The 20,040-nt window shown below is 36.5% G+C and overlaps 1 protein-coding gene across 2 annotated transcripts in view; it reads left to right on the forward strand.

The window, feature by feature from the left end:
• LUZP2 (leucine zipper protein 2) overlaps nt 1-20,040 on the forward strand; it is a 439,170-nt gene that overhangs the window by 210,943 nt on the left and 208,187 nt on the right. Inside the window, exons 4-5 of one of the 2 annotated variants that reach the window (XM_058546152.1) lie at nt 4,233-4,314; nt 16,958-17,020. In XM_058546152.1, the coding sequence (XP_058402135.1) occupies nt 4,233-4,314; nt 16,958-17,020 (145 nt within the window). The remainder of the gene's footprint in view (nt 1-4,232; nt 4,315-16,957; nt 17,021-20,040) is intronic. The other variant, XM_058546153.1, reaches the window with a different exon arrangement.

The raw sequence follows: 20,040 nt of genomic DNA on the forward strand, positions 1-20,040 counted from the left end.
TGATTTCTGCCCGATGCATGTGCAGCACAGGTGAGAGAGTGGCAGTGACTGAAGAAGACACGGTGACTCAGGGAAGATCAGAAAATAAAGCTGTGTGCCTAGACTGGGAGCAGAGAGAAGCTCTTCCAGGTCAGCTCAGCGTGGACGTCAGCATAAGCAGTAGAGGACCCGTCATTATCCATGATGTGGATAGAGAAAAGCCTACTCCTTTACTTTGCTGATATTTTCTTAAATTATCTATGGCTGTTTCCACATGACACACAAAACACCCAGGCAAACCAGAGAAAACCTGATTAGCTTTATTAAGAATTTCTGATCATCATCTACACATTTGGTGTGGTATACAGATACCCAGACGATGGACCAAGTCTTTAACAAAAGGATTAAATGGAGCAGGTGTTCTGGTACTGCAATTTCAAAGTTTTATCCAAAATTAGAAAACTTGTTTAAAATCATAACTTGTATAATGTACACAACTAAAGTCAGAATGGAAAATTCAATAAATTCTAATGATAATTTCTGAAAAGGTTATGACATTTGTTAGTTTTTGCTGTTTACTTAGGAAGAGATATATAAAAATCACGGTTATCTGAATGTGAAGGAGGCTGTATATGTTGTTTCCACAATGAGAAGTATCAATAAACAGTAAAAGAGAAAAAATACCATCTTGGAATATAAAAGTATTAACTGATTGCATAGTTAGAAGTGTTATCTGAGTCTGAAAGATTGTAATGTGTTGTAGATGCCACTTGGCTATATACCCAGCTCTCAATAACCCCGTGTCCTCGGGGGTCCTTGCCGCCTGCCCCTTCCCTTCAGGAGTGGTCCCTAAATGTCTTGCTTTATTTATGTGACTCTGACAGTACAGGCATGGTTAACTGGCTCAGAGGTGGCCACCGAAACAAAACTGAATCAGTTAGAACTTCCCTCTTGGAATTGTAACCAAGAGGCAACTGGTCAGTCTCTCTGTGTAACTGGAACCAGATTGTAAGTAAACTCAGAGGAAGTGGCGTGGCCATAAACAACCAGATGGAGGGAGCAGAGAGTGCCTTTCTGTCCAAGAGAGACAGAGAAAGGAGTGTGTGTGTGTGTGTGTGTGTGTGTGTGTGCACGCGTGCACATGTGTATGTTTTTACATGAGAGAGAAAGTTGTGTTGACTCTGGAGTGTTACATTTTCAGAAATATATAGACAGCTTAGACTATTTCTCAGAAGAGTCTCCAGGTTGATGGAGGGACTTTTGAATCATACTATGTGAGGAGCGAGAGTGTGTGACCACACATTAGAGGTTCTGGGGGAAAGGAGAGTCCCCTGAAGTGTCTGAAAGACTGTCTTGAGAAAAAAAGAATACAACATTTTATTCCCTGCAGTGGTTGGTGGGTGGAGATTCCTAGAAGGCAATTTTGGAGTCTGTGTACTAAAGGATTTTACAACATAGCATTCTCTGAAAATGAAAAGAATGCCTGGGATAGTGGCAAGTTCTCCATCTGTGATGTTATTACAAGACAAGCTGGTAACCACTTGAAAAAATGCCTTCCTGTAGAGTGATTTGGATGAGTGTATTTTTATATTTATAATTTGGGATGGAAGATGTGTGAAATAGCTGCCCTTTAAAATCCCTCATAACCCTGCAATTCTATGCTAAAATGTACTCAACTTCTGAACAACCTATTACAGGTGTCACTGGAGCCATCAATTCTTTAGAATTAAAGCTTCAGTTCAGTACCAAATAGGGCCCTTGAGCAAACCCCAGCTGGTGGAGAGGGTGGTCCGTAAACAAGTCAGCAATCATCTCTCATAGGAGCATAGCTTAGCCAGTCTGTGGGCAGACATGTGGGGTCACCTAAAGCATAAGAGCAGTGAGAATGTGCAGAAATAGGCCTGGAAGGCGGGAGAGAAGATGGAGAGTCAGAAGGTTCAAAAGGCCCACTTTGTCATTCTGTCTGAAAATGTGCAGCATTCTCTACCTTCCCCAGTTATTGTTAACAGCTTTTACATGTATTGTCTTACTCCCCACATTGCTTATAGATTTCAGTAAGTGGGAATTTTTGAATATGTGTATGCTCATTTTTATTTTTATAAAATATATAATTTTATAATCTAATTAAAAATAATATATGTATCATTTCAAAAATGAAAATGAGAATTTCAAAATCCATAAATAATAATTAATTATTATAAGATTTTATTATAACTTTTTTTCAGTTGGAAATATAATGTTTGATAGTATTTTTGTTCCACGCTTGGGGAAGATTTGAACGTTAGGGATAACGTGTAGCTCCTTCCTTCCTTTCTTTCTCCTTCTCTCTCTCTCTCCATAGAGGGAGTGTGATGACTCTCTAGAGTGTGAGCACATAGGCTCCAGAACACAATTCTGTCACCTCTCTAGGCATCAGTTTTCTGTCTGTTTTATGATATCATAGTTTGATGCAAAATTTATGAGTGTCTGGTACATTATAAGCCTACAATATATGTAGATATTACTATTATATTATGTTATGCCACAGATGCTCTTTGTGGAAAATATCAGAAACAATAATGGAAGTCCAGATTTTAAGTGTCCATATATGAAACAATTCTGATAAATGAAACCTGTTTGAGGCTTAAAATCCACTTTAAGCAAAAGTGTGTTGTAAGCTTCACCCAAGCAAGCATAAATCACCTAAGAGCCAAACTGACTGTAATTATTTTATAACTTGTTCCAATTATATTTTCCTTCAACAAACAAAGTCCAAATTGATCTCAACAGTCATACAGAGTCTCACTGACATTCCTGAAATTGAGATGGGGACCTCAGTGTTTCTAGAGTAAGAAATCTTGGGGCATCATTAAATCTTTGGATGAAGGAGTAGCTTGCAGTCATGCAGGATGTGGTTGTGACAAAGATCTCAGATTTATTAAGTGATTATTGTCCAGGCATTGTGCTAAGCATTTTGCCTACATTGTATCATCTAAACTTCACTAAAAGCCTATGAGGTAGTTCTGTCATTGTGCCCATCTTATAGATGAGGACAATGAGTCTGAGAGGGTGCTCTCCTAGCTTCTACTCTCTAGCTTGTGGTTACACGCCCAAGTTCTAGAGGTAGTCTTCTGGCATTAGACTGGGGATTTTAAATTAGTTTGAGTGCTGGTAAGACTAGAAAAGGTTTCTGTTTGGTTGTTACTGTTGCTTTGAAGGAGTTTATTCCTCCAGCCAGAATTAACACACACTCACTCGCTCATACACTAATCTTATCTGATATCTGACCTTTGTGAAATGACAACTTAGGTCATAAAATGAAGGCACAGAAAGATAATATGATTTGTCATAAATTAATAAATCCTAAACCCTTGAGAGGAGTGCATATTTATGGAAATATTCTTATTTTAAACAAATGAGACAGATTCCATATATATCAGTGAGCTTGAGACACAATGTGTATACACGTGCAGACAGGTATTTTTTTCTCTTATCCTCAATAAATGAGGCAGTCCTCAACTTAGAAATAAGTCTCTTTTCTCTTTGTTTTTACAAAATGTCTCCTGCCTTATAAAGGATGTCTAAAGCAAAATGCTTTAGAAGCGTCCTAAATCAATTAGGAGCGTCCAAAGGAATGGTAATTTTATCCTATCAGCAAGTCTATGGTGACTTTTTTCTTTTCTTTTTTTTTTTTTTACTTTATTTATTTATTTTTTTCCCCAAAGCCCCAGTAGATAGTTGTATGTCATAGCTGCACATCCTTCTAGTTGCTGTATGTGGGACGCGGCCTCAGCATGGCCTGAGAAGCGGTGCCTCGGTGCGCGCCTGGGATCTGAACCAGGGCCGCCAGCAGCGGAGCACGCGCACTTAACCACTAAGCCACGGAGCCGGCCCTATGGTGACTTTTTTCTAACCAGCGTGTTCACACCCTGGTGTGCTGTCACTAAAATTAGCTTTTTAACTCTAATTATTATATTGATTTGATTTAACACACTATGCAGCTCACAGATGATTGACACAGTGGGATTCTTATAAGACACAATAGCAAGGCAATTTCCTTTAAATACAGCTTGCTTTTAGTGCTTGCTTGGGAGAGAAAACTCTTCATTACCAGAATCCTGAGATACATCCTGTAAGCTTAAATGTGTCTCTATACAATTCTCGTTACCTATTTCCTAAATGTACATAGACAGCAAATCTCCTTTCATAACGTACATAGGAAATTACAGAATTATATCATGTCTCTCTTTTGCTCTCTATTTCTACTAAACCAGAGAACAAATGAAGTCTCTTCAGGAGATGCTGCAAAATCAACTTAAAGAAACATCTGAGAAAGCAGAAAAACAAGAGGCTACTGTAAGTGCGTTTCTTTTTTATGTCCTTTGCTTTGGGGCTGGGAAATCGTTAATTTTTTTCCCCAAATCACTATGGAACAAATACACCTATAAAAAAAGAAAATGAAAATATAATAGGGAAAATGCAGTCACCAAGGTCATAAAAACACTTGGCCAGCATTCATTCCAAGAAAATATTTTGTTGTGTTTGATTCTTGGAGACTTGTAATTGCCACCCTAATTTGTGGATGAAAAACTGAGGGCGAGAGTGCTGGTGTCAGGCCCCACATCAGTGGCCCTTGAACTAAATTAAGTTGTACCAATCCCTAAGCCACACTCCCCATCCACTGACTAGAAATCTCTCAAACGGGGGCCATGACATCTGTGTATTTAATCAGCTCCATGGGTGAATCTGATGTGCCCCAAAGTTTAGGAATCAAACTTCTCTCCAGATTTTCTCTCTCAAAATGATGTTCTCTTGACTCCACATTTCAGTTCCTACAACTAATATTCACCACAGGAAGGAGGGTGGTGCTCTTGACAGCGGTGCCGGAAACTGGGTTCCCACCTTAATCCCCAGACCCACCTTATGCAGATTTATGGGGATGGGACCTTTTATCTTGTTTCCAGAACCTGAGTGTGTTTTAGAATATAGTATATTAATAGGAAATTTGAGGAATAGTAAGGTCAGCAGATCAGGAAATGACTACCATTGAAGGTAGTTTATTTCTCACGGTTCTTGAGAGGGGTGGCATGCCACATCACGGGGACCACACAGGGAAGCACTGGGTTGATCACGAGGCAGAGGGAGGTGGGGGAACTGTGGGCGAGAGCCGTTATTGTGGTTTCTGTGGGAAGCACTGGGTAGAGGCAGGCTAGCCGTCTTAGGGCTGGTCAGTTTGAATGATTTCAGTGGGCTCCGGGGCATAGGACTGCCCCTAGTTGTCTGGTACCTGGCCCTGGGAGATTAGGACAGGTGTATAGTGGCTTGGAGTGTGAGAACTGATACAAAGCGTGGCTGGAGTTGTGGGCTCGGTGTTGGTTAGTTTGTATTTGAAAAGCATACCACCAGGGGGAGAACTCTGGGAAGGGAGGGAACAGCCATGAGGGAAGCAGGAGATTAAGGTAGGTTTACTCAAGCATATTGTTGGGTTGTCTAGAACAAGGCTTGTCCCCATGTAGGACAGATGTGAAAGCATCAAGTTCACAGAAGCCAGAAACATGGTTAATACAGGTCTCCATCCCATCCCATCCGGGTCAATTACCCGGGATCCCAGCCCCTCTAAGAACTGTCAGCCTGCCTTTCTTCTGCAAGGCTTCCTTGAACAGCCTCGATCAGGGTGTGGAGTTTTGTTTCTGAAGCTCAGGCCTGTCTGACATCTGGGACACCTGCTTCTTGGAGACAGCTTTTCTAATAATGACTAACATTGACTTTCCTGGCTACAGGATTCATTTTTTTGTTTTTTGTTTTTTTTTTTACTTTGAGAAAGATTGGCCCTGAGCTAACATCTGTTGCCAATCTTCCTACTTTTTCCTTTCTCCCCAAAGCCCCAGTAGGTAGTTGTATGCCATACTTGTACATCCTTCTAGTTGCTCTATGTGAGCTGCCACCTCAGCGTGGCTTGATGAGTGGTGCGGAAGTCTGCACCCGGGATCGGAAACTGCGCACCCTGGGCCGCAGAGGTGGAGGGTGTGAACTTAATGGTTACACCGCTGGGCCAGCCCGAGGATTGTTTTTTGTTAATAGATTTACTGTTATTTGCTCTGTCCACCTGTAAGGACAAGCATGTTGATCTGCCCGGCTATGCCATGGCAACAGAGTCACTGCTCACCTGCAATGTATCTGGCTCTCTGGACATCAGATGTTACATAAAAAATAGATATATTTTCAATACCAGGGTGCTGATCCTTCCCTTCAACATCTGACCCAGCCTACTGAGGGGCTCTAATTGCGATCCCATTTCCACCTTGATCTATCACACTTAATCTGGATTTCTTTGTAACCTGGTCACAAATGACAGCAGTTAGAGCAGAATAGAAGTGCTCGCACATACTGTTTTCTCAGTTCCTCCTAATAAAACTATACACTATGTTTTTTTACTGAAAATATGCAACTCAGAGAAGGTAAGTTTCTTGCTTGTATTTACACAGCTAATAGTTGGTGGAGCCAAGGCATGAACCATGATTATTCCAATATGTTATGCAACCTGTGTCTAAGATCCAAAAAGAAGAAAGCCATAACTTTTGAACGAGCACAACAAAAGTTAGAATCTCCAAGTCTGGGAAATGTCGTGGACAAAGAAGGCATAGTTGGGAGGAGGAGAGGCAGGCCTGGCCGGGTCACCCTTGTCCTCAGCATGCTTGCAGTGCTCAACACTGAATCCTCTCCCACCCCAAAAGACTCCACTAGCCCAGAAGCTCCCTGTGTGGATTCATAACCTAGCATATGCTCCAGAATAAGAATATTCTGGGTTTAAATTCCTACTGGGTCATCTACTAGCTCTGTGAATATGAGCAAGCTCTTTAACTTCTGCAACTTTTCTTAGTTGCAGAATTTTGGGGATGGTTCAAATTAAAACATTATACACAATTTCTCTGAAATGATATCTGGCATATAGCAAATAGTAAACACTAAACTAATGTCATTCTCCTTCCCTCTCTCCTTCTCTTTTCAATTTCATCTCCATCACTTCTTAGCTGAGTGAACAGAAGAAAGTTACTGTATATGTCTGAGGCTCATTTATGGTAAAAAGCGGGTTTGTGCTACTTATATAACCATTTATTTGGTGATTATATGAGCTGATACATGCAAAGTGTTGAGCAGAGTATATAACCAACTGTAAGAAACCTCAAAATTATATGAAAGCCCTACAAGACTGCTCCCCCCAGCTTCAGACACCAATCACAGGCCCAGGTTGTCACCTGTGCTTCTGACTGACCAGCTATAGACTGGAGGTTCCAGAGACCCCCTCCTTGGGTTCAATTAATTTGCTAGAGTGTCTCACAGAATTCAGAGAAATATTTTACTTTCTGGATTACCACTTTATTATAAAACGATGTAACTCAGGAACAGCCAGAGGGAGGAGATGCACAGGGCAAGGTGTGGGGAAAGCGTGTGGAGATTCCACGCTCTCCGAGCATGCCACTCTCCCCAAATCTCATGTGTTCACCAACCCAGAAGTTCTCTGAACCCTGTCCTTTTGGGTTTTTATGGAGGCTTCATTTCTTAGGCATAATTGATTAAATCATTGGCTATTGGAGATTGATTCAACCTCCAGCTCCGCTCTCCTCCCCAGAGGTCAGGCGGATGGGACGGAAATTTCCAAACTTCTAATCACGTGGTTGGTTCTCCTGGCAACTAGCCCCCATCCTTAAGTGTAGTCCAAAAACACTTAGGAAATTCTAAGGGTTTTAGGAGCCCGAGCCAGGAACTTGGGCCAAATATGTATTTCTTATAATAAATCATAATATCACAATCAATTATCATTATCCTCATCATCACTATTACTATTTTATCTTTATAACCATTTAAATCCTTTGTTATCTATTAATATCATAGTAAGAATTATCAGGAATAAGAGAAGAATGAATATCTTAAAAAAAGAAAGCTTAAAGTTATATTCCATTGTTCATAATTTAAGATGATTTATTTCCTCAACTCTACTTATATTCCTGTTAAAAATAGTTTCGTTATGCAATTTATGGATACCAGGTCATTAGTTGCCAATATCTGCTCTTAAAAGCTGACTTTTAATTGTTTAAGACTGACTTTGGGTTCCTAGAGAGTCAGAAGCACTTTCTTGATGGGAATCAGACATTTTACCTATTAGTAATCAAGGTTAAACATGGCTTCATTTTCACTACTGTTAATAACTACTAGATAATTCAGGCAACCTTTTACCATGGCTTGCACTTTCTTAACTGCAGGTGACTTTTTTCTTCTTTTTATTTGCTATTATTTTCAGTTGTGTTTTTTAATAATTTTAAAATCATATGTCTGAGTATAATTATTATATAGGTATATAAAAATGTATATGTTCATATATGGGTATATTGGTGTGTGTGTGTGTGGAGAGACAAGGAGAGAGAGACAGAGAGAGAGATGTGGGAAGAGAAAAGAAAATATATTTCAGCACAAGATTCTCCTTTATTCATTATATATTTTATTTTATTTATTTATTTATTTATTTTTATGAGGAAGATCAGCCCTGAGCTAACATCCGATGCCAATCCTCCTCTTTTTGCTGAGGAAGATTGGCCCTGAACTAACATCCGTGCCCATCTTCCTCTACTTTATATGGGACGCTGCCACAGCATGGCTTGACAACCGGTGCGTCAGAGTGCACCCGGGATCCAAACCTGTGAACTCCGGGCCTCCGAAGTAGAGCACGCGCACTTAACCACTGCACCACTGGGCTAGCCCCTCATAGATTAGAGTAGAAATTACAAGAGCATATCACACATAGGAAGGATACATGTCATTCAAACATTTTTTCTCAGATGATAGTCAGACAGATAGATAGAATACATGAAGTATTTTTGTGTGTATACGTGTATATGTACTGGACATGGGTAAAATACATTTCTATATTACACTGCTCTAGTAAGTGTAGAAGACAGGTAGGGAAAAGAGAAAGTTGAGGGATATTTTTAGCTCTTACTCATAAAAAATTTTACAAAACAACTGAATATACAATTTATTTAAGTAGTTTTCTAGAGGAGTGACTCCACAGTCAATGATATTTTGTTTCGGTGTGTTTGTTTTCTGAATACATTATTATAAGCTACTGATGTAAAATATTTGAATAACATTACTAATGGTGATTGCATTCTTGTTTTTTTAACATCAATTTTTTTCTGTGTTATGAAGATAGACTATAGTCAAAAAATATTGCTTTTAAAAGCAGAAAATTGTGTCCAGTCTTCTTTCTTTCTACTAGTAAAGACTTAAAGAGGCAATCATAAGAAATGATATGGTAATAACGGGTACGCATGTATTATTGTTAAAGCCCTACATGTGAGGGCAGTGAGTGAAAGTCAGGAAGGGAAACCCAAGAGATAAGCCCTCTGCTCTGTGAAGGGTTTCAGAAATGTCTCATTCAGCTGTCCAGTATTAGGTGAAAGTGCGGGCATCCATCTGTGTAAGAAAGGGGGAGCAGCCTATTTCCCAGATCTGATGTTCACTTCCCTGGGGTATGAATATAAGTCTAGAGTGTTCTTATCATAGATGATGTCAAGGTTTTATCAGCTTCTTGTCCCAGAATGTCACAAGTGGGTAATTCTGTTACAGGGCCTGCAACCGCATAAGGGGAGGCTCCCACTAGAAAAGCAAGGCTTCTGACCTTAAAGCTCTCTTCTATTCTTCATTCTCCACTCTCTCATCTCCTTTTGTATCTTCTTGCGGCAAAGACCAAAGACTAGTGTAGTTCCTTCTCCATCACACCTTGGGCCAGCTCCAGTAGGACTCCTTTCAAAGTTGGCCGTTGGAAATTTTGGTCTCTACTGTGAGCTGTAGCTATAGGAATGCATACGTTTTCTAACTTTCTCTTCAGATAGGGGAATGAGTGTATATACTTGTTGACTTTCTACATTTTTATGTTCAAAATGTGTGGAAAATGGCCAGGTTTGAAATATGATTTTATCAGAGGTTAAGAGCTTATATATCCACTTGACAAATACTTATTATCCTCTTACTAAGAATTAGGAATCTTAGAATAAATCATCTCCTTTTTTTCACCCATCATCAGAAGCACTTATTAAATGCACTTTGTGGAATTACTCTCAAGATGACAAACTGATGACTTTCCTAACGCCTTCCCCCAAAATCAACCCTAGAGAAACTATAGATGTTAGGGGGAAATATGGACTGAAGAACTGACAAAAACAAATGAAAACCCCAAAAGTGAAATCATGAGTAACTCCTGGGAAGAGAGATGACTCACAGGAATGGGTGAATGTATGTTGAAGAGGAGGGCTTGCTGTTAGCTGGGGCAGAGGGCAGGAGTAGGGTAGGCTGAAGGACATGGAAAAATTCTGCTCTTCTACTTTTCCCCACTCTTCCTTGGGAGTATCACCTCCCTCTCCTTCATCCTGGAAGTCAGTAGCAACAACTCAGGTCTCTATTGTCATCATGGTAACATCAGCGCAACGCAAAGCCCCTGCTGAAGTGAAGAGGTGAGGGAATCAGGAATGCTGGAGGCCTTACTCCTCCCACCCACCTGGGAACCCTCAGCAGAATTCCGTGGTTCTTTGCCCTGGATCTTTTCTTTTCTCATCAGAACAGCTGCCATCTTTCTTAGGCTCTTTTCCTATACACATTGCCACTCAGAGTAGCTAGTACCCCAGTAACCCAAAGAGAAAATAAGCTAAGAAGCTAAAATAACAAGATATCTGGGATGTGACATATAGAGCTACTAAAAAGGAAAACCACACCTTGGATCACATATGCGCTCTGAAGCAGAGTTACTGGAATAGATAAGCTAAGAATTAAGCTAAACATGTTAAATACACCCAAGGAAATGAGTGAGGTATTAACATTACACAGAAAGCACAAGAAACCATAAAAAGAGCTACTAGGAAATATTAAATATAGACAGTACCCAATACCTAAAATAAAGAACACACTAGATTGGATAAATATCTAGAAGTACTAATGATAAAAACACTCACAAAAAGAAGCAGGAAATAAAAAAAAATATAGAAAATAGAAAAGAAACATTAAAAGATATGAAGACACAAGTAGAAATGCCAAGTATCTGAGTCATAGAATATATAAATAAATGATCATAAATATAAGTAAATAGAAATCTTGCCATGCTATGGTGAAATTAAAGAATATCAATATTAAAGATGCAATTATATCAGCTTCCAAGAGAAAGAGCAGACTGCCTACAAAAGGACAACAGTCAGATGGATATCAGACTTCTTAAGGCTAATGATGTGTTCAAGAAGACAATAAAGCAAAATGTTTTAAGTCATTGCTTCTAGAATTTTCTATCCAGTTAAATTGGCATTCAAATGTCAAGTCATGTAAGACCTCAGAAGTTATGCCACGCAAAGTCCCATTTTGAGACCCTTCTTGGAGGAAATACTAAAAAAAATAGATATAAATACAGCATACTCTGAAAGCAATGTGGGGAGTAATCGTAAACAAATACTCCGGCAAATGTACTCTCCCTCTTAGGAAACATGGAACCAAAGGGGAAAAAAAGGAAACATGATCGGGGTGCAGAGCAATTAAAGGAGCACGCAGTAAATAAGCAGCAATTTATTATGAATTTCCTATATCATAACTTGGAGAAATTATTATAAGAACAAAATTAGAGTGAATAACTTTGAAACCCATGCACAGAAAAACTTGATCTACCCTATGGAAAGAAAAAACAAAGAAAAAAATTGAAGTAAATAAATTATCTAATGGAAAGAAAAAAGTAGACAAAAACTTAAGGACAGCAAAAGTTTTCAAAGTTTAGAAATCACAATAAATTAAAATGGGTTAAATTTAGTAACAAAATTTTTAAAAGACACAGAATTACTAAAATTAAGAGAATATGGCAACATATGCAAATATGCTAATTTTAAAAGTTGAAAAGACCACATACTTAAAATAAGCAAAATAGGAAAATGTATGTCAAACAACATAAAAGAAATAACTGACAGCAATGTTAATGCCTGGAAAATGGAATTTAAGGCACAAATATAAGATAAAGCATTTTATACTAGAAAAATAAACTCAAATGAGAGGTTATAGTTATAACCATCATAAACATATGCACTTCAACATCCATCAAGCTGTAAGTGATACAAGAAGTAGGCAAGTACATTGAAGATCTTAAAAATGCAATTGATAGTTTTAATCTGTTAAATATATAGAGACATCTCCAACAAAGTGCCTATATTCTCTTTGAGCACATATATAAAATTGACAGAAATTTTATAGAAATAAAATATGTATTAATACATAAATGAAGTTCTATAAGTTCAAAAATATTAATAACATATAAACTATGTTATTCAGCCCTGTTGTAATAAAATTAAAAATAAATTTTTATAAATGGCTAAACAATTCCTTATGTTTGGAATATATAATATATTTTCTAATAACCCTTTGGTTAATAAGAAATAATAAAAGAAATTAAGAAATACTTGATACTTAACAATAAAGAAAACACTGCATGCCAATGTAATAATTAGAGGAAAACTGATAGCTTTAAATGCATTTTTCAGGAAAGATGAAAGATTAGGAACATAAATTCAAGAATTTAGTTGAAAAGTCCGTGTAATAAGGAAAGAGAGAATTATAAAGACTAGTGAAGAAAACAAAAAACGATACATTTAAGTTCTTTGAAAATATTACAATAGAGAGACTTTTGGAAAGAAAGATTCAAATTTTAAAACATTGAATGAGAAAGGGCGACTAGCCATATTTGAAATAGCGATTCAAACAAATGAAAGTATTGTGAGCAACTGTTCACTGATAAATTTGAAAATATATATGTAAATTCTTAGATGAATAAATATAAAATGCCAAAATTTCTGCAAGAAGAAATTCAGTACTTGAATAGACTAATACAGTTGAAATATTATTTGTGCTAAAAGACCCACTTTCCCCAAAATTACAGGGCTACAAGGTTTTAATGGTGACTTCCACCTAATTTTCAAAGGTCAGTTAATTCCTAACATAGGCAAATATTTTCTGGAAAATAGAAAAAGAGCAAAAACTCTCATTTTATGAGCATGTGCATTTATTCTTCTGAAGTTGATTAATGACAATATGCATAAATAAGCTAATAGATATTTTTCACTAATGAATGTAGATGTAAAAGTCCTATATAACTAAATTCAAGATTATATTAACAAAATATCTCATCATGATCAATGAATGCAAACATCTGCAGCTGAAATAAATAATACTTATCTCTTCTGGGGAATGTGTTCTAGGTTTTGAATTGAATGATTGATATGTTCTAACTCAGAATCCAGAAAGAGATGATAGCAACCTTGACAAATATGAGAATAACAGATGTTTATTAAAACTATAATTATTTTATTTTTTAAATGTGCATCTGATGGAATCTAGGAGAAGACAGATTTCATATCACTGAGTATCACCTCTTCAAAATTTTGGTAGGCTCAAATAGAATGCTCTGTGCTTTTTCTCCCTATTTGAAGATTCTAGGTTAACCAAAGATTAAATTAATATATATTTTTAAACATTTTTGTACTTGTAAATAATTCGATAACTATTTTCCCTGCTAGGAAGACTATAGTTGGTGTAATTGAAGGTTGGATAAGAAAAGAAGATTAAGATAATTGTAATTGCTCGCTCTCCAGTGGAGAGAAAACATTAGATTTAATTCTGCAAATATTGTGCTATTTTAGATTTAAGAGCAGATAATTTTATGTGCTACCCTTGATTACATATCTAATTACTATTCCTTTTCCCATAAAAATAACAGATTGTATATTTTATGCAAAAGATGTTGCAAATACCCACATCATTTGGAAAGTCCACAGTAAAATGCTGTGAAACTTAAAGGTGATATTGCTTTTAAACAGCAAAAATATAAAAGAAGATAAACTTCTGAAACATTAAATTGACAAAGCAGTAAAGCTGTCTTGGTCAAATTCTGTTTGAAAAGACTTTTTATGAACATGTGAACATTTTTTATTCCTAAGCAAATAATGGAGTGGCAAATCTTTCAACCCTGTGTTCCTCATGAAAAACCTAACAGACAGCAAGGAAGAATGAGCTCTCAGGTGTAACCAAAGTAATTAAAGATATTAATGCTCATTGGATGCATTTCACTACTCTTGTTAATTTTTATGGCTTAACTTGCCCTAAGTGAGACATAATCAGTCTAAGGCAGGAATTAGCTTCAAGCTTTGACTCTCATTAAGAATAAAGAATTGCTATGTTCTTACATTCTGTATTCAAAGTAAATAAATGGTACTTTCTGCCTCTGAGAATTATTTCATAACTATCTGCTAGAAATGCTTATTTTTCCAGGGATGTTAAAACCTGCTGAGATTTGAAACCAATGTTTTCAAATGCTAATACTTTTTGAATATTCTGAATTTGAATTTAGGTCCTGAATATTTGAGTATTGCATTGTCAAGTTTTTCTGCCCTTGTTTAAAATTTAAATAATTATATTCTTGACATTGCAATATATTTTCATTGCACTCAATTAAAGTTAGTTGTTAATTATGGATAACATAATGAATAGTATCAAAATGTGAGGATTTGGCGAAAAACATGTTATCAGTGAAATAACAGGTTATTAATATAAGAAAGATGGTTTTAAGTAGCTCATGACTTAAATTAAAGACAAATCTGTAACATATCAGAATTTTCCTATGCTCATAAAGTGCTTGGGTGGATGTAGTGTAAGCCTGGACAGTTGGCTTTTCTTTATCGTAACTCAAGTGCCTGACTTAAACTTTGATTGTGTGAGGAGGCACCCACTTCAAAAATGGTTTTAAATAAACACGTTCCCAGCCACAGGACTAGAGAAAGAGCCAGGCCAAACCTCTACCCCACCCCAGGCTCCTTTGTTTTAGAGATCTTGGTTGATTTCCATAAGTAACCATTTGGGCCACTTGTTTTTTCTCTTCTCATACTTTAAATTAGCGCTCCTGTGCCTTAAACTCACCCTTAATGAGTGAGCCCTAGAAACTCTAAGCCCCACCCTTGACCCCAATAGCAGCAGAATCCCAGGCCTGCACTCTCTCTCTCTTTCTGTCTGTGACCTCACTGTGTGGCCCTAAGTGTGCCATGTAATTTCCAGGACTTGTAAGTAATAAAACCTTTTTACTTTCAAAGTTTCATGATGGTCCTTGCTGAGGATGTCTTGCAATCATAATAAGAACCACAAGGGCCATCCAGCCACAACATTGGTTATATGACTCATGTTTTCAGGTTGCTGTCAGTATCTTCATAGTTCAAACTTACCTTGAAAATTTTCATGGCCACAACAATGGACACGGTAGTTCTCAGGCTTCTGCTTCTCTATGTAGTTTGACCATCAAAAATTGTCTGGTTTAGGTTTCCATTACCATTTGTGAGAATGATAATACAGGGACACTTAGCCAGAAAAAGAGAGAGTTAACATGTGTTGTAAAGCCTTACACAAAACACAGTAAGTAAAAGTGTATAAAAACATGCATGAGACTAATACACATCCACTTCAGGAGAGTGGTTACCTCAGGGGAGAGGGAAGGAAGAAAGATTAGGAGTAACATTTTCTTTACAAGGTCTGAGGACAATTGGACAAAATATTTACATATGTTTATTTTTAGGGTTGGGCTCAGAGGTGTTTTATATGCTACTTCTTGTTCTTTAGTTTATGTTTGAAAAGTTTCAGAATTAATTTTTTTTAATCTGTATATATGGTGAAAATTAACTTTACTCCTAAACTTGACTTCCACTGACTCAATCTATCTCAAGATAATCCACATTACTTGTCTCTTCTGTAGCATATAAAACACCTCTGGGCCCAACCCTAAAAATAAACATATGTAAATATTTTGTCTAATTGTCCTCAGACCTTGTAAAGAAAATATTACTCCTAATCTTTCTTCCTTCCCTCTCCCCTGAGGTAACCACTCTCCTGAAGTGGATGAGTATTAGTCTCGTGCATGTTTTTATACACTTTTACTTACTGTGTTTTGTGTAAGGCTTTACAACACATCTTAGAGATGCTCTTCCAGGCATCCTCTAAGACTATATGACCACTAGATACATGAGGCTACTGAGCATTATAAAATGGCTAGTCCGAACTGAGGTGTGCTAGAAGTGTAAAACATACAGTGGATTTTAAAGATATAGTGCAAAAAATAATGTCAATTATGTCATTAATAATCCATTACATGTCAAAATGATATTTTGAATATATTGAATTAAATAAAATATATTAGTAAAACTAATTTCATCCGTGTCCTTTTACTTTATTTAAAATGTGACTACCAGAAAATTGAAAATTAGGGAAATTAATGTTTCATCCATCATACAGTTAGTCTTTGTAGTGAACCCTTAGTGACTGTAAAGTCTCAAATCTAAACTATTGTACTATACTGACATTTTTTTCAAAATTCTCAGGCAAATAAAGATGCTATGTTTATTCAAATACAGTTTGAATAACTAGGCTAAAGTTAAAGATCTCAACAATATCATATTCAGAAGAAAACATCGTAGTTTCTTTGGTACAGTTTGATAACATTGCATGCTTTTTGAGGTCAACAGTATCACTAAGCAATTGCTCTCAAATGTGGCCACAGGTCAAAATTACCTGGAGAATATTTTAGGAATGGAGATTCCTAGACCCACCTGAGAATCTAGTTTTTCTTTTTTAAAAAAACACCTTTTTTTTAAATTGAGGTTTAGACAGGTAAGAGAATCACAGTCATAACGTACATGGTTTCTCAATTTTAACAACATGAAACTTTTATTACATGAGAAAAGGATATTTTTATGTAATCAGTGGATATATGTATAAATTGGGCAATGAAGTTTTCATTAATGGAAATTTTAATCCTTTGTTCGTTTACAATGTTTGTTTTTAAAGAGAATTATTTTATTATACTTCAAAAATCATGAAAATAAATTTACAAAAGCCATAGAAATGAATTTGAAATGTGTCTACATAATATTCTATTCATTTTCAGATAAACTTTTTAAAGACTGAAGTGGAAAGAAAGAGCAAAATGATCCGAGATCTCCAGAATGAGGTAAGACATATTTTAGGCAAATTTTATATAAATCAAAGAATACACCCAAATCCACATATATATTTGCAGCAAGTTTTAGAGTACCCATCACATGCAAATTTGGCCTGCTGTTATGTGTTAATGGAGAAGAACTGTAAGGTTAAGAACTTTAAAGAGCAGATAATCTCTACTTTTGTATATATTTGATAATGTTATTAGTTTATACTTCTCCAGTTCTTTTTCCCTTGTAATTGTATTTTGCTTGGGCTAATATTAAAAATTAATTTTCATTTCATAAATTTATTTGTCTGCCAAATGACATCACAGGCACTGAAGAAGAAGCTAAGTAGAAATTGACTTCATGCTAGGAAGAGCCAATCGAGAAGGAAAATTATTTGGGGTAATCTTAGAATAATGTAGATTTGAACATAAGCTGATACCACTTTCATTATAGCCTTTAAAATGCGAAGACCCTACAAAATGCTGTCTGCTTCTTTTCTCTTTTGATTCTTTGTCTATCTTGTTATAAAATTACTTTATTTTCCAAAATCTCTCCATCATGTTTCTATTTCCACCTCTTTATTAACTTTTTTCTTGAATGCAATTAGTTAATTAGGACTATTAAACCATGACTAATTAGTGATACATCTTCCTTGATCAATCCCACTAATTATGGCTTATTTTGAGTCCCAAATCAATCTCTTTAGCCTTTACTAGTCTCTTTCCTTCCTTCCTTTCTTCCTTGCTTCCTGCCTTCCTTCTCTCCTTTTATTTTTTGAAATATTTGAACAATAGATGAGCTATGTTATTCCTAAATGGTTTCCACCTTGGTATCAAGGTTAAAAAATAGGCTTTATAAATGCCTTGGTGTGAAGATTCAGCATCAGTACTCTGATTATGGCATTAGAATGGTTTATCAGTCCTGTGAAGAATGTATAGGAGAAAGGAAAGCAAGACAAATTTTAAATGGCTTTCTGATGATTCTATTGTATTTTCATTTCTTTTGAATGATTTTTTCTTCTGAGTCTTCTTAAGAGAGTGTGATGGTGTGGACTTGATAATGTTTTCCCTGAGACCTAAATCTTGGATTTCCTGTTTATGGTGTAAAATGTCAGCAGACCAGAATACTGGGTATACTGGATAATTTCTTGTTCACTGGCTCAGCAAGAGCTCAGTGAGAGGGCCAGATTATTCAAGTTAGAACTTCTCATGGATCATTTAAGACAAAGGGAACATCTAAAACAGCGTTAAAATCAATATTAAAATAGGGAAGAAGGTACATTAGGACACGAACAGACACACAAGCAAATATGAACCCAGTTGTATGGTAATGAGAGGATTATGGGTTGATTTATATCCCTATGTAAGTATTAACTTTTAATCTTAGATAATTTTTTAAAAATCTGGAATTCAACTAAAGAGGAAACTCTTTCAAAATCAAACTATAAATTATTCATAACAAGTACTTATGAGGACTAAAAATATTTTATTTGTTTCCAGGGGTTACTTTTATAGTGTAATTTAATTTTCTTAGTATGTAGGCTAGAATAATTCTAAAAGAAATACAACTCTACGGAAATATTTTCTCCTAAATGTAAGTTTTGTAATTAAATTTGCTACTATCCACTTATATCATATTGAAAACCTGCAAGATGAAAATTGATAACCAGAAAAAGCTTTTGACTTCTCTAGCAAAATCTAATGCTGAACATATATTATCAATTGAATGTTTTTTAATTTGACTCCTTCGTATTAATTCCTTGAATTTTTAGGCTTGTTATTTTGACAAAAGATCAGTACATAGACACTGAACAAAATAATTGACCCATACTCTGTACTGTAAAATTATATGGCATACCTGGAAGATTTTTGTTTAGGAGTAAGGAAAAAAACAGGTAAATTCATTGAACGAAATATGAAGAGATGAGGGAGACAATAGAAGTATAAAGAGATTTCTGGAGGAAGTCCCCTGAGTACTTCTGGGTGAGGTTATTGGCGAAGTCCCAGTAGATGAAGGGAATTTTTTTTTTTTTTTGTAAGGAAGATCAGCCCTGAGCTAACATCCATGCCAATCCTCCTCTTTTTGCTGAGGAAGACTGGCCCTGAGCTAACATCTGTGCCCATCTTCCTCCACTTTATGTGGGACGCTGCCACAGCATGGCCTGACAAGCGGTGCGTTGGTGCGCGGCCCGGAACCGAACCCAGGCCGCCAGCAACAGAGCGCGTGCACTTAACCACTATGCCATGGGGCTGGCCCCGGAAGAAGGGAATTTTGAAAAGTTATTAAAGAATGATCAGCATTCTTTTCATATGTGAAGGCAAGTATCTTCAAAGGCACTTTTACATTAACACTTAATGATTTAGTTTTTAAGATTTAAGACGTCTCTTGGAGGGGGAAAAGTAATCAGACTTTTTTTTAAGCAAATGCTGTGTAGGCAGAAAGTGTTTTGATTTTTCCATCCCGGAAGACACACCTGGAACAGGCTACCTGAGAGCTGTGACTCCAAGCTTGTGTTCATAACTGGGAAGGAACACTAGAGAACATAGAGAGCAAAGTGAGGGTGTGAGAGGAAAAGAAATAGTGAGGTTTTTTACAGAGGAAATGGAGAATGGAACGGGAAGGGGTGTGAGCTATGAGTCAATCAGAGCATTTCTGGCTCCTGCATTTCACCTGTCTCTATGTATATCTCTGTCTTCTTGTGGATGTCCCTGTGACCTGTGCTTTTACTCACAGACGCTCCACTGAGATTTAGTTGGGCTCCAAGTTTCAGGTCTTGGCTTTCTGCTTTTCTGCTTATATTATATTTCATGGAACATTCAAGTTAAATCTGTTCCACTACAGATATTTTTTTTGTACTAAATCACCATATTAGTAATTAATAAATGGTGGAATGATGTCCGTAAAATTTTAGAAATTCTGTTTGTTTATATGTAATTCTTCTCATCACGTTAAGTTTTGAAGCAATAGGGGGAAACCTTGTTGAATTTTAGAAAAATCTTTATCAATACAAGCACATAAGAAAATATACAGATGGGCCTCC

This window comes from Diceros bicornis, chromosome 7 (assembly GCF_020826845.1).
Source record: "Diceros bicornis minor isolate mBicDic1 chromosome 7, mDicBic1.mat.cur, whole genome shotgun sequence".
NCBI classification, from domain to species: domain Eukaryota; kingdom Metazoa; phylum Chordata; class Mammalia; order Perissodactyla; family Rhinocerotidae; genus Diceros; species Diceros bicornis.